This window comes from Muscardinus avellanarius (genome assembly GCF_963383645.1).
Source record: "Muscardinus avellanarius genome assembly, chromosome: 3".
Taxonomy (NCBI): Eukaryota; Metazoa; Chordata; class Mammalia; order Rodentia; family Gliridae; genus Muscardinus; species Muscardinus avellanarius.
The window spans coordinates 112,633,062-112,647,284 of NC_137788.1; the positions used below are offsets into that span (position 1 = coordinate 112,633,062).

General features: G+C 56.7%; 1 protein-coding gene across 2 annotated transcripts; it reads right to left on the reverse strand.

Annotated features, from left to right (window-relative positions):
* Positions 1-836: 836 nt before the first annotated feature.
* On the reverse strand, positions 837-11,648 carry LRRC71 (leucine rich repeat containing 71; the record flags this gene model as incomplete). Of its 2 annotated transcripts, none has more annotated exons than XM_080690682.1 (15): positions 837-953; positions 1,548-1,669; positions 2,907-3,018; positions 4,057-4,145; positions 4,429-4,522; positions 4,619-4,771; positions 5,542-5,631; positions 5,715-5,798; positions 5,875-6,034; positions 6,620-6,688; positions 8,043-8,120; positions 8,219-8,294; positions 8,369-8,497; positions 8,624-8,773; positions 11,489-11,648. In XM_080690682.1, the coding sequence occupies 15 exons, from the start codon at positions 11,646-11,648 to the stop codon at positions 837-839; spliced, it is 1,683 nt and encodes a 560-aa protein (XP_080546808.1). The 2 variants fall into 2 exon arrangements, with proteins under 2 accessions (XP_080546808.1, XP_080546807.1); XM_080690681.1 differs by having other exon boundaries at positions 2,907-3,021.
* Positions 11,649-14,223: the final 2,575 nt, after the last annotated feature.

A 14,223-nucleotide genomic window follows, 5' to 3' on the forward strand; every position in this document is an offset into this window, starting at 1 on the left:
GGCGAGCAGAGGAGCCGTGGCGAGCCCAGCGCCCCAGGGCCCATGCTGCCCTCGGCTTGGTCATTAAACCTGAGCAGGAGGGCCATGGGCCTGGCCAGCGCCATCCTCTCTGCAGACATGCCACGTTACCAAGACTAGCGGCCCAGAGGGTGTAAGAGACCACAGAGGCTCCAGGACTTGGGTGGGGTGACCAGAAGCTGGGATGGCTGCTGCCACGGAGCCCCTAATGTGTGCAGTGTTGGAGCCAAAGAAATGGTAGTTTGTCCCTGGACAGGCCACATGCGCTGGGGGTGCCCACAGCAGGGCTCCGTGAGGGTGAAGGCTGCCCCCGGCTGGGAGGAGGGCTGGTGAGGGGAGTGGGGCAGCCTTGGTCCTGCCGGGCGCCTGCGCTCTGAGGCAGCAGGGTCCTGAGCTGTGCGTTGAGACCGCGCCTCTCCAGGGAGCCAGGGCTTCACACATTTCCTCAAGTGGAGCCCTGACCTGGGAAGATGCCCACCCCCAAGCGTGGCGTGATGACCCCCACCCTCTGCCTGAGACCCAAGGCAGAGTACAGACCCGGCTGGAGCCCTCGGGGACACAGTGGCAGCGGGTGACTTCCTGAGCCCAGGAGAGTGCCCGGCCGGCGGGTGCCAGAGGGGCTGAGAAGTCACTCAGACCACCACATCCGCCGTTTCCCGCCATGTAACAGGAGCAGACTCTCCCAGTCCTAAGTATTTCCCAGACAAAGTTCCAAACAGTCTCAGAAAAGTAAAGCAATAGACTTTGTTACTGGTCCAGCGTCTCCCTGGGGAGGCCACCAGAAGCCAGGAAGGAAGGAAGGGAGGTGTGGACACTGGCTAGGTGGGGAAGGCCGGGGCCTCCTCCTCCTTGAGCTTGGCCTTGATGGGGTCCCGCGGCTGCATCAGCTCCTGGATCATGCAGTACGTGGGGCACTGCGGGTCGAAGCAGTTTTTCTGGAAGGGGAAAAGGAAGGCTGACAGGAATGAAAACCATGCCCTGGGACAAGCAGCCCTGAGGCAGGGGGGTTAGGGGCAGGGGAGCACAGAAAAGGCAGCGACTAGGATCCTGCAGAAAGGAGCAGAGGCTGAGCTCTGATTAAGGATTGGGAGGAGCCGGGCGTGGTGGCGCACGCTTGTCATCCCAGCATTCTGGAGACTGAGACAGGAGGATCATGGTTCAAGGACAGCCTCAGCTACTTAAGCCCTTTGCCAACTCAGTGAGACCCTGTTTCAAAATAAAGAATAAAAAATAGGGCTAGGGGTGTAGCTCAGAGGTAGAATGCCCCATCTCCAGTACCGCAAAAACTGGATTGGGCAAGGGCGGTGGTGCACACCCGTGATCTCAGTATTTGGGATGCTGTGACAGGAGGCCAACCTTGGCAACTTAACAAGTTTCAAAATGAGAAGGACGGGGTGTAGCTTGGAGGCAGAATGCCCCTGGGTCCGATCCCCAGTATAAAAGTCAGAACGAGGATGGGGACTGCAGACCTCCCTTGGAATCAGAAGGCAGGAGCTGCCTGCAGCAGCAGCACCGGAGGCAGGACTCACCCCCAGGGACAGCCACAGCAGCCCCACCGGGCCCTTGGACGCACTCCTGGCCTTAGAGAACTGCACCTGGTACTGCACTGCGGTGAGGAACCCCTCCAGCCCCACCTCCGTGATGCGGTTTCCTGGTGGGGGGAGGACAGGGCAGCTCAACACCATGGCCTGCAGGTCAGACCATCTCCCGCCCCGCCCTCCATCTCCATGTGTGGTGCAGGGGTGGGGGATGGAGCCCAGGGGCATTCTACCCCTGAGCTGCACCCCCAGCCCTAGTTTTTATTCTTTATTTTGAAACAAGGTCTCACTAAATTGCAGAGTCTTGCTAAATTGCTGAGGCTGCTCTGGATCCCATGAGCCTCCTGTCTCAGCCTCACAAGTACCAGCTGGGAGTGGTGGTGCACTCTTGTAATCCCAGCATTCGGGAAGCTGAGACCAGAGGATCACAGTTTGTGGCCGGCTCAGCTACTCAGTGAGGCCCTTTGGGGGTGTAGCTTGGAGGTAGACTACCCCTGGGTTCCATCCTCAGTACTGCAAAAAATAATAATAAAATAATAATAGGGCAGGGGGTGTTAGCTTGGAGGTCAAATGCCCCTGAGTTCCATCTTCAGACCCACAAAAATAAAGAAATAAATGTACTGGGACTATAGGTGTGTACTGCCAGACCAGCTCCATCTGTCTTTTTTTTTTTTTTTTTACTTTACAATACTGGGGATGGAACCCAGGGGCATTCTACCTCCGAGCTATAGCACTAGCCCTATTTTTTATTCTTTATTTTGAAACAGGGTCTCACTGAATTGCACAGGGCCTCAGTAGCTGAGGCTGTCCGCGATCCTCCTGTCTCAGCTGGCATTACAAGCGTGCGCCACCACGCCCAGGCTTTCCATCTGTCTCTTAATGTCTTAAGCCTCCTCCCTGACGCTGCACTTCCCCCACCCCTGGCCTGGTGAAACTGATAAGCCCAGCTAGGGGCGGCTGAGAAGGGAAGATTACAGGTTCAAGGCCAGCTTCAGTAATTAGTCTGTCTCCAAATTAAAAAAAAAAAAAAAAATAGGTCTGGGCCAGAGCCCAGAGGTAGAAGACCACTGATTAATAATAATAATAATAATAATAATAAAGTGGTGGTGGAGGTAGCGACAGCCACAGCCAGAACCCATGGAGCACCAAGGGTGGTGTCCCTTTCAGGCCCCTCCCCTGTGTGAGAGCCTTGTCTCCTATGAGTGCTTTGCTCTGACTCCTGAGTCTCCTAAGCTAACTTCCTTGGGCTCTGGGAGACAGCAGCCGGGTGAGCTCCAGGTCTGGGCTCCTATCTCACGTGGAGTGGGGCGGGGCCCAGCAGCCCCGGGGCTGCAAGGTGGGCACACATACGGAGGAGGTTCAGGTGCAAAAGGACCTTGTTCCCAGGCAGGAAAACCTTCCCGTCTCGGTGTTCCACAGGCTCCAGCAGAGGGTTGATCATCTCCGTGGTCTCAGCGACCAGCTGCTGAGGTAGAATACTAGCTGCAGCGGAGGGGGTGCTGCCTGTTCTGAGTGCCAGCTCTAGTCCAGGCTCTGTCCTTGCTGGGGGCACAGAGGTAAAGAAGCCCCCCCTCCAGACACTCCTTGCTGTGGGGAGCCAGACAGTGAGACCAGGAGGCCGCGCAACGGGGCAGCTGATGGGAGTGAGCTCGGGGGGCAACAGGAGGCGGGTGGGGGACATCCGGGCCAGTGTGGGGCCCCTGATGGAGGAGGCTGGTGAGCCGCAGTGTGAGAGGATTAAATTAGCATTTAGAAGCTTATGGACAGCCTTGGAGGAAGGTGAGGGGAATATATTCCAGGCAAAAGCCCCCCCCCCAGCGTGAAACAGCACATGGTATCCAGGCGCAGAGGGAGCTGGGGCGAGATGGCCCTCAAGACAATGAGAAGACGGGCATGGTGGTGCCCACTTGTATTCCCCACGCTTGGGAAGCTGAGACAGGAGGATCACGCAGGTTCGAAGCCAGCCTCACCTACTTAGTGAGGCTCTCAGCAACTTAGTGAGACCCTGTTTCCAAATAAAATATAAAAGGTAGGGCTGTGAAGCCAGGCGTGGTGGCGCAGGCTTGTAATCCTAGCACTTGGGAGGCTGAGACGAGAGGATGGTGTTCTGCGGACAGCCTCAGCTACTACTTAGTGAGGTCCTTTGCAACTTAGTGAGACCCTGTTTCAGAATAAAAAATAAAAAAAATAGGGCTGGGGGGGGTAGCTGGAAGGTAGAATGCCCCCTGGATTAAATCCCCAGCACCTAAAAAAAAAAAAAAAGCCCTAGTGAAGTGGTGAGCTGACAGCCCTTGGGGATGTTGGGGACGGCAGACCCAAAATGTGGACTACCCCAGGACCAGGAAAGGGAGAGGGGGCACTGGCCCCATTATTCTTACTGACTGGCAGTCCCCAGTCATTTGGGTGTGGTGGAAAATGAAGGATAAAGTCCAGAGAAGCAGCTACCGCCAGGCCATCCATGCTGGTGTGGGGCAGCTCTCGGCTGGGGCCGGCCACTCACCTCTGACTCCGGCAGGATGCTACGTTTCTCTTTGCTCCCCGTCTTGGTCCCTTTTCCCTTGCTCAGCTTCTGCTCGGGGATGGTCACCTCTGGGGCCAGAAGAGAACCCAGAATGCACCGTGCAGCCCTCTGAAGGCTCCCCAGCGATAGCGGGCGGGCAGGCGGGCTCCAGGGCCACGGTGGCCCAGCCCCAGGTAGCGAGCCATGGCGTCTTTGCCTAGAGCACCTTCTGCCTCTTGCTATGAGAAGGGAATGTGACCCCGGCCACCCCAGCCATGCAGGAAGAATCCCTGCACCTTGCCGGGAGGCTCCCCTCCTCCACTGGGGTAGGGCTGGCACGGGGGTGGGGGGGGCAGGGGGACACGGACTTACTCCCTTTGCTTGACTTCGTGGTGTCTTCTTTCTTAGGCGTCCCTTGTGTGGGTGACTGCCCAGACCCTGATTTCTCCTCCTTCTTGACCACTTCCTGGGGAGGACGTGAGAGGAGAGCTGGCAGTCCCACTTCCCCGGGAGACGGCCGCTCCTCCTGCCGCCCGGGGGCCCCTGTCCGCAGCCCACCCACCCCTGGCTTCTCCTTCTTCTTGCCCAGGCCCTTGGGGGTCCTCATCGTCTGCATCTTCTCCGGCTTTTCCTGCAGTGCGATCGTACTCATTCCTATCAGCTGGGTCTTCTCACCACGCTCCGTCTTGGACTCCATCAGTCGCGAGGAGGTGGGCTGTGCTCAAAAATGGAAGAAGGGAGAGAAGAAAGGGGCCTCCCTCCTCAGCGAGGGTGGATGAGGAGGGGCAGATGCCACGTACCCCCCTGCCCTGGTGCGAAAGCACTTGTACAGGACCCATCTGGGCTGAGTAGCTGTGGGCAGGAAGAGCAGAGCTATGGGTGGGTGAGGAGGGGGCTCAGGCCCTCAAATCAGGGAAAACGGTAGCCTTTACTGAGCTAAGTGTCAGGCACTGAGCTAAATGCTAATTCAATCTTCTCAATCCTGAGCCGGGCATGCACGCTTGGAATCCCAGGACTTGGTACTTGGGAGGCTGAGATGGGACGATCATGGTTTGCGGCCAGCCTCAGCTACTTAATGAGGCCCACTGCAACTCAGTGAGACCCTGTCTCAAAATAAAGAATCAAGCCGGGCGTAGTGGCACACACTTGTAATCCCCCCTTGGGAGGCGGAGACAGGAGGATCGTGCAGGTTCAAAGCCAGCCTCATTGGCTTAAGAGACCCTGTTTCCAAATAAAAATATAAAATAGGTCTGGGAGTGTAGCCTGGAGGTAGAGGGGTTTCCAGGAACCCCAGTACCACCCAAAAAAAAAGAAAAAAATCAATAGAGCTGGGAATGTAGCTCTGAGGTAGAATGCCTCTGGGTCCCATCCCCAGTACTGCAAAAAAAAAAAAAAAAAAGTCAGAGATAGAGACAGTCACAGCAGAGGAGGATGGAGATTAGAGTCCAGCTGTTGCAAAGTGACTGGGCTCCGGAGGCTTCTTACTGATCGCAGCCGCTCCTGCGTGCCCTTCTCCAGCAGGAGGCGCCGGCGCTCCACCACCTCCGTGTGGGTCAGCTCGAAGGGGCGCAGGACCTGGGGCAGGAGGTGCCCTGGCGGTCAGAGGCCCTCCAGCAGGACAGTGGGCTCCGCTCCCGCCCGCCCGGCCGCACACCCACCTCGGCCAGCTTCAGGGCGCCCTTGTCCTGGATGCGGTTGTGGGCCAGGGACAGCCAGAGCAGGGAGCGGTTCAGCCGGAGGCCCTGGGGGTGCGTGAGGGAGGGACAGGTGAGCCCGCAGACGCCTCCCCGCCCACCCGCCCGCCGCAGCCGCACTCACGTCTGCAATGTGGCCCGCGCCCTCGTCCCCAATGTGGTTGAATCCCAGGTTCAGCGAGACCAGGGTCCGGTTGCAGCTGTGCAGGGTGGACAGCGCCTGGCCCAGGAGCTGCGCCCCATAGTCGTCGATATTGTTGTTCCGGAGGGACAAGTGAGCGATCCTGGCAGCGAAAGAACAGGGTCAACGGGAACACGGGGCTGGAGGCCTGGGGACAGGATGGGACTGAGGACCCCTGGGGAGAGGCCAGAGAATCAGGGAAGGGTGGGGATGAGGCGTAGTTTAGAAGAGGAAGCAGGCAGCCGGGCGTGGTGGTGCACGCTTGTAATCCCAGCATTCAGGAGGCTGAGACAGGAGGATCACGGTTCGTGGACAGCCTCAGCTACTTAGTGAGGAGGCCCTCTGCAACTCAGTGAGACCCCGTTTCAAAATATAGAATAAAAAATAGGCCGGCGTGATGGCACATGCTTGTAATCCCCGCTTGGAAGGCTGAGACAGAAGGATTGCACAGGTTTGAAGCCAGCCTCAGCTACTTAGTGAGGCTCTCAACAACTTAGTGAGACCCTGTTTCTAAATAAGGTATAAAATAGGTCTGGAAGTATAGCCCAAAGGTAGAAAAGCCCCTAGGTTCCACCCCCAGTACTGCAAAAAAGAAAGAAAGAAAGAAAGAAAGAAAGAAAGAAAGAAAGAAAGAGAAAAGAAAGGGAGAGGCTCAGAGAAAGGGGGACGAGGGCGAGGGGCCGCTCACGTGCTGTCCGGTGCCATGAGCTTGTGGTATGACTGCTGTGGCAGCGGGTTCCCCTCCAGGGACACTTTCCTGAGGATGGGAGAGATCGGTGCAGGGATTACCAGTGTGCGCCACCACTCCTGGATATTTTTTTAGTTTTATTTATTTTTTGCAGGTCTGGGGATAGAATCCAGGGACATTCGACCTCCAAGCTACATCCCCTGCCCTATTTTTTATTCTTTATTTTGAAACAGGGTCTCACTGAGTTGCAGAGGGCCTCACTGAGTAGCTGAGGCTGCCCACGAACCATGATCCTCCTGCCTCAGCCTCCCAAATGCTGGGATTACAAGCGTGCGCCACCATGCCCGGCTGACTTATTCTTACATAATGAATCCATATTGTTCTTTTCCTGCTAGCCAAATAATTTCTAGTTGTTGTGATGGGTTTCATAGTGTTCTGCACAGAGTGCTGGGCCTGGGTAAAGAAGACATTCCCCAGCTGGTCACAGTGGTACATGGCCGTAATCCCAGTACTTGAGAAGCTGAGACAGGAGGATCACAGGTTCGAGGCCAGCTTCAGCAAATAGGGAGACCCTCATCAACTTATTGAGACCCTGATTCAAAATACAAATACAAAATAGGGCTGGGAGCTAGACGTGGTGGTGCACAATTGTAATTCCCGTGCTTGGGAGTCGGAGACAGGAGAATCGCGCAGGTTCAAAGCCATCCTCGCTGGCTTAAGAGACCCTGTTTCCAAATAAAAACATAAAAAAATAGGTCTGGGAGTGTAGCCTGGAGGTAGAAGGGTTCCATCCCCGGTACTACCAAAACAGGGTTGGGGTGTAGCTTGGAGATAGACTGCCCCTGAGTTCAATTCCCAGCACCACAAATGAATGAATCAATGAATCAATGAATGACGAATGAAAGAAAGAAAGCCGGGCATGGTGGCACACGCTTGTAATCCCAGCATTTGGGAGGGTGAAACAGGAGGATTCTGGTTTGAAGACAGCCTCAGCTACTACTTATGAGACCCTTTGCAACTCAGTGAGACCCTGTTTCGAAGTAAAGAATAAAAAATAGGGCTGGGGGTGTAGCTCAGAGGTAGAATGCCCCTGGGTTCCATTCACAGAACCGAAAAAAAAAAAAATTGTCTTACCAGCCCCGATGTTGGGCCAGGGAAGAGGAAGAAGGCCTCCACGTTTGGTGTAGGTGGTCAGTAGAAGTGAAGAGGAGAGGGGAGAAGGCCCTGGAGGGAGGCTGGCCTTTGTGAAGGCTAGTGTGGGCAGAAACCAGGCTTGCTTCTTTACCAGTGGGAGCTCCCTGGGCCCAGGCACCGGCTGAGCCATTTTCTCTGGGGATGCCAGCGCGGCTCTGCAGGAGCTGGGCACCCAAACTCACCTGCTCCCACCCACCTACCCAGCCAGGCCCCGGGCTTTGAGGCTGACCTGAGCGTGGTGGAGCACAGGGGCAGCAGCGCAATGAAGGTCACCAGGGTCTTATCAGTCAGCCCCACCTTCCAGAAGCTAGGGTACAGAAACAGCCGGAGGTGGCCCCCAGCCCTGAGGGCCTCCTCCCAGCCGGCCCTCTCGCCCCTCGCTGTCCCCACACCCAGGAGCCTCACTTGATGGCTTGCAGCTGGCTGAGGGAGGGCAGGCACTTGGAGAAGATGCCCAGGATGCGGTTCTCAACCCTCCACCCTGCGGAGGGAGCAGAGATGCGCTCAGGCCTGGCGCGGGCGCACGGGGGCACGGGGCGCCGGCGCCCTGCTCACCGCGGATGTAGAGCTCCTTCACCGCCCTGCTGTCCTCTTGCTCCAGCTCCACCTGGATGGTGGGCCGGAAAAACACGTACTTGCTCTCCAGGCTGTTGAGGCTGCAGGACGCCGACAGCCGCTGGTCGTCTAGAAGGCAGGGGCGAGGCGGGAGCGCACGGCCCGGCCCGCGCGGGGACCTGGACCCGGGACCAGGCGCGCCCCTGCAGGGATGCTCGGATTTGAACCCAGGCAGCTCCACCCACTGTCACTCACCTAGGGTCGGCTTTTCCGACATGGAGGCCGAGGATACGAAGGTTGGGTGCGGGCGGGGCCGGGTGACCACTTTGGGGAAGTCCGTGTAGCCTGAGCGCGCGCACAGCTCAGCGAAGTCGGTTTCCAGGATCCCCGTGCACTGGTACTCCTCTGCGAGGGAGAGCGCCCCGCGCACCGGCCTCAGCCCGCCGCCGCCGCCAGGGGGCAGCAGAGACACGCGCACTGGCTTCAGCCGTCGCCGCCGCCAGGGGGCAGCAGAGACACGCGCCCTGCGCACCAGCTTTAACCCGCCGCCGCCGCCAGGGGGCAGCAGAGGCCCGCGCACTGGCTTCAGCCGTCGCCGCCGCCAGGGGGCAGCAGAGACCCAGGCCCCCAAATAGGTCCGCGTTCCCACGCCCCATGCCCTGGCCCCGCAAGGTCGGGGCTCCCGGAGCTGGTCCTCACCAGCGCTGGAAACACTTCAGGGGAAGAGCAACAGAAAGAGGACCGAAGGGCGTGGTACTAGGGATTGAACCAGGGGCACTCTACCACTGAGCTCTATATGGTTCTGGGGATTGAACTCAGAGGCATTCCACCCCTGAGTCACGGCCCCAGCCCCATTTTATTTTTACTTTGCAACAGGGTCTCTCTAGGTTGCTGAGAGGCTCACTACTTGCTCAGGCTGTCCTCAAGCCTACGATCCTCCTGTCTCAGCCTCCCAAGTCCTGGGATTACAAACCTATGCCACCACGACAGGCTAAGCCACTTCCTTTTTGAAAGAGGGTCTGGGTAAGTTGTCAAGGGTGTCGCTAAATTGCTGAGGCTGGCCTTGAATTTGAGATCCCGTCTCCTGCTCTCAGCCTCCCACCACATCCGGCTGGGGATGCCTTTTAGAGCGGCTCCTCCACTCATCCCAGGTCACGGCTCCCACTCGCTGAGAGGTGGGGATGGCAGGAGTCCTCAGCCTCTGCCCTTGTCTCCCTTCCTTGTTGGGACTCTTTGGGTTCAGGCCTAGGCTGCCTTCCTGGTCTTTCTTTCTTTTCTTTCCTTTTTTTCTTTTTGCTGGTCTGGGGATGGAACCCAGGGGCATTCGACCTCAGAGCTACAACCCCTGCCCTGTTTTTTATTCTTTATTTTGAAACAGGGTCTCAGCCGGGCGTGGTGGCGCAGGCTTGTAATCCCAGCATTCGGGAGGCTGAGACTGGAGGATCGCGGTTCCTGGACAGCCTCAGCTACTTAGTGAGGCCCTCTGCGACTCAGTGAGACCCGGTTTCAAAATAAAGGGAAAAAAAAGGAAAAATAGGGTTCCATCCCCAGACCCCCCCCCAAAAAAAAAGAAAGAAACAGGGTCTCTATGAGTTGCAAAGGACCTCACTAAGTAGCTGAGGCTGTCCGTGAACCGCGATCCTCCAGTCTCAGCCTTTTGAATACTGGGATTACAAGCATGGGCCACCATGCCCTGCTCCCCCAGCCCTATTAATAAAATAGGGCTTTGTTTTGGAACCCACCATCCCCCTGGCTCTGCCTCCCAAGTAATGGAATTACAAAAGTGAACCATCACTCCAGGCAAGTGTGTGTGTGTGTGTGTGTGTGTGTGTGTGTGTGTGTTCCTAGCTTTTTTGTTGTTGTTTGTTTTGAGTACTGGAGATTGAACCCAAGGGCATTCTACCTCCGAGCTATACCCCTAGCCCTATTTTTTAATCTTATTTATTTATTTGCAGTACTGGTTTGAATCCAGGGCCATTCTACCTCCAAGCTACCCTCCTCAGCCCTATCTTTTATTCTTTTTAGGAAACAGGGTCTCACTGAGTTGCAAAGGGCCTCACTCAGTAGCTGAGGCTGTTGGGAATCACAATCCTCCTGTCTTAGCCTCTGGAATGCTGGAATTATATGCATGCGCCACCATGCCTGGTAGCTAGCTAGCTTGCTTGCTTGCTTGCTTGCTTGCTTGCTTGCTTGCTTGTTTGCTTGCTTGCTTTTAAGGGTCTTTTCTTGGACTGGGGATTGAACCCAGGACAGTGCACTGGCCAGGCAAGCACTTTGCCACCAAACTATATCCCAGCCTGCAGTGCTTTTCTAAAGGCTTTAGAAATATTAACTCATGCCGGACGTGGTGGCCCACGCTTGTAATTCTAGCGCTTGGGAGGCTGAGACAGGAGGATCGCACAGGTTCGAAGCCAGCCTCAGCTACTTAGTGAGGCTCTCAGCAACTTAGTGAGACCCTGTTTCCAAATAAAGTATAAAATAGGGCTGGGAGTCTAGCTCAGAGGTAGAAAGCCTCTGGGTTCCACCCCTAGTACCACCAATAAATAAATAAATAAATAAATAAATAAATAAATAAATAAATAAATAAGAAATATTAACTCTGTGCCAGGTGTGGTGGCACACACTTGTACTCCCAGCATTCGAGAGGCTGAGAGGGAAAGATCCCGGTTCGCGGACAGCCTCAGCTACTTAGTAAGGACCTCTGCAACTTAGTGAGACCCTGTTTCAAAATAAAAAAAAATAGGGCAGGGGGTGCAGTTCGGAGGTCGAATGCCCCTGTGTTCTATCCCCAGACCTGCGAAAGAAAGAACGAGAGAAAGAAAGAAAGAAAGAAAGAAAGAAAGAAAGAAAGAAAGAAAGAAAGATAGATTAACTCGTTCCTGTGTCATTAATTCAGACAAGCCCCCCGGGTCCCATGATGGCTCTGCGGACAAAGGCGTCCGGTTCCCCGACACCCCTGCTCTTTTCAGGGTGCGGCAGGGAAGATGGGGTGGGAGCCCCCGCCGGGCGCAGGCAGCCCGGAGCCCCCAGCAACACCAAGGGCCACTGGCGGCAGGTGCCATGGGGCCCAGCGAGTCCAGCGAAACATCGCCAAGCTGGGAGCCGAGAGCCGGGGCCTACCAGGGTTTTTGGGCTCCTCTTCGCCGACCGGCGGCAGGACGGTGGCGGGTTTCTCCTTGGCCCCGCGTTCCCCCTTCTTGGTCACCGCGCCGGACGACTTCTGGGTCCCAGGACGAGGGGTCCTGGGTGAGGTCCCGGGTGCGCTCGGCTCGCTGGACATGCTGGGACGTCTGGGGCCCTCGTGGGGGCGGAATGGAGCTCAGGGCTCTGGGGATCACCCTGGGAACGGCTCAATCAGGGGGTCTCTGCGGTGTGCGCGCCCCCAGGATGCGCCGCAGAGCCTCAGCGTCGGTCTCCATGGCGACGGCGACAGAGCAGCTGCAGAGCGCGCGCGGGCCGGCAGGGGGCGCTGCAGGAGAGCCGGCCGGGGCGAGCCCGGCTGGAGCAGATGATGGCTTGAAGTCTGGGTGCAGGTGAGCACACAGCGCGTGTGCCAAGGCAGAAGGCGGCCCAGCGCGGCCTGGATGCACAGACCTAGTGGGGACGAGGCAGGCGCCGAGCCAGCCGAGCATCCCTGGAATGGACCCCCGGGGAGAGAGCTCAGCATGGTAATGGCTGCACTGAGGACGCTAGGAAGGGAAGGTCCAGGTGGGGGCAGGTCCATTTTCCAGGGTGCACTCATCCATCCTATAAGGAGAGCGAGCACCTGGTGGGAAGGGTCCAGAGAGCGCCACCCCGTAGCGAGGCATGGGGTTTCTCCACCCCATCTGGCCACCTCCTGGGGCCCCGGGATTCAATCTCATTGGTCTGGTGCATTAATAAATTGATGAGGAGGCCATATCCACGCAAATCTGGCCTGGGCCCCTTTGAGTACAATCTCCCGTGGTCTTCTGCCTCCAGTCTCCCCATCCCACTCAGGGCCTTCTGTTGGAAGCCGGCCCTTTGGGGGAGGCTCCCCTGCTGAGTGGCCTCTTCCCTGGCTGGGCACATAGGCCCTTTAATTCACACGCACCCACTCCGTCTTTTGAGGAACATTTACTGAGTGGCTACTGTGTGCCAAAGGGAGCCAGTAGTCACCCTATGAACCGACGACGGACAGACGAGCATCCTGCCTCCAGGGAGCTCACGGTCCCCCGGGGAGGCAGAGGTTAATCCAGAGTTAATGATAAAGGAAACCGCACCCTGGAGTGGCGCCTGGGCACCCTGGAGGCCAGGCTTTGCAGACACAGCGGCCATCAGGGTGTGAGGGAGGGTACATGACTACAGGGCGCTGTCCTGTGGAATGCAGGAAGGGCAGCGGGAGCCCAGAGGTGTAGCGGGAGCACTACAGGTAAGTGTCGGAAAGAAGTGTGGCTGAGAGAATGCCTGCCTGGAGGTTGGTGTGACCGCCATGGAGGGACAGGGGACCCATGTGTAGGTGAGGCTGGACAGACGGGCCAGCAGCAGCGCTTCTGAGGCCTTTGAAAGCCCTGATTCAGCCAAGTGTGGCGGCGCACGCTTGTAATCCCAGCATTAGGGAGGCTGAGACAGGAGGATGGCGGTTCACAGACAGCCTCAGCTACTTAGTGAGGTCCTCTGCAACTCAGTGAGACCCTGTTTCAAAATAATGAATAAAAAATAGGGCTGGGAGTGTATCTCAGAGGTAGAATGGCCCTGGGTTCCATCCCCAGTACCACACATACACACAAAAAAAGTCCTGACTCTGGCCCCAAAAGCAACGGGGCACCCAGGAGGGCATGGAGACTTAACAGGCAGGGAGCAACCAGCCAGCTTGCAAGGTGAGCTTTGTGATGGAGGAGATGCCAGACCAACACAGGGAGACCGGTGGAGAGGCTCCTGCTGGAACTACTTTGGCTTGGCCACCTCCGGGCTAAATGACAGGGGCCCAAAGGCAGGACCTGGGCAGGTGCCTGTTCTAGTTACATAGAAAATGTCCCAGGCTAACAAAGGAGGATCGTGGTTTGCAGACAGCCTCAGCTACTCAGTGAGGGCTTTTGCAACTCAGTGAGACCCTGTTTCAAAATAAAGAATAAAAAATAGAGCTGGGAGAGTATCTTGGAGGTAGAATGCCCCTGGGTTCCATCCCCAGTACCATAAAAAAAAAAAAAGAGAGCTCATTTATCAATGCTTGGAGCTGGTGTAATTGAGCCAGGAGGGTTGTCATACTGGTGGTAGATAAATCCAGGTGGTGGCCCGGGCTGGTTAGGTGTGGCTGAGAGTGGGTCCCTGGGGGTGCAGCCTTGGGATTATATAAACGGTTCCTCCCCCCCCAACATTTTTCCTGGGTTTGGCCTCCATAATATGAGGAGCGCAGCCCATGTATTCTCCCTTTTGCCGACATGCCCTGAGACCTTTGGTCCCCAACCTCACATGGACTAAACCCAAAACCTTAAGAAAATAAATTTTCTTCCCTCTATGTTACATGGTCAATCTTTTATATTATAACTGAAATAATGGCGACCATAACAGTACCCCCTCCGAAACCACACGCCCGCCCGCCCGCATGCACCCACGTACGCACAGCCCGTCCTAGGCATGCACAGAAAACATCCCCAATACACATTTCTTGAATCAATCTGAAATCAGAGCTTTCCAGCAGTACTCAACCCACGAGTTTATACACACAGGGAACAGCAGGTTGGGGAAGGGAACCCCGCGCCCGCCCAGCAGTGTCTCCCCTGCTGGGCCCCGGAGCGAGGCTGCCACGTCTCCCTTCCTTCCTTCAATGTGTCCAGAGCCATGGCCTGCCGGTCCACGCGGGCTCTTGCAGGGCACCAGGCTCCGCCCAGCCCTGG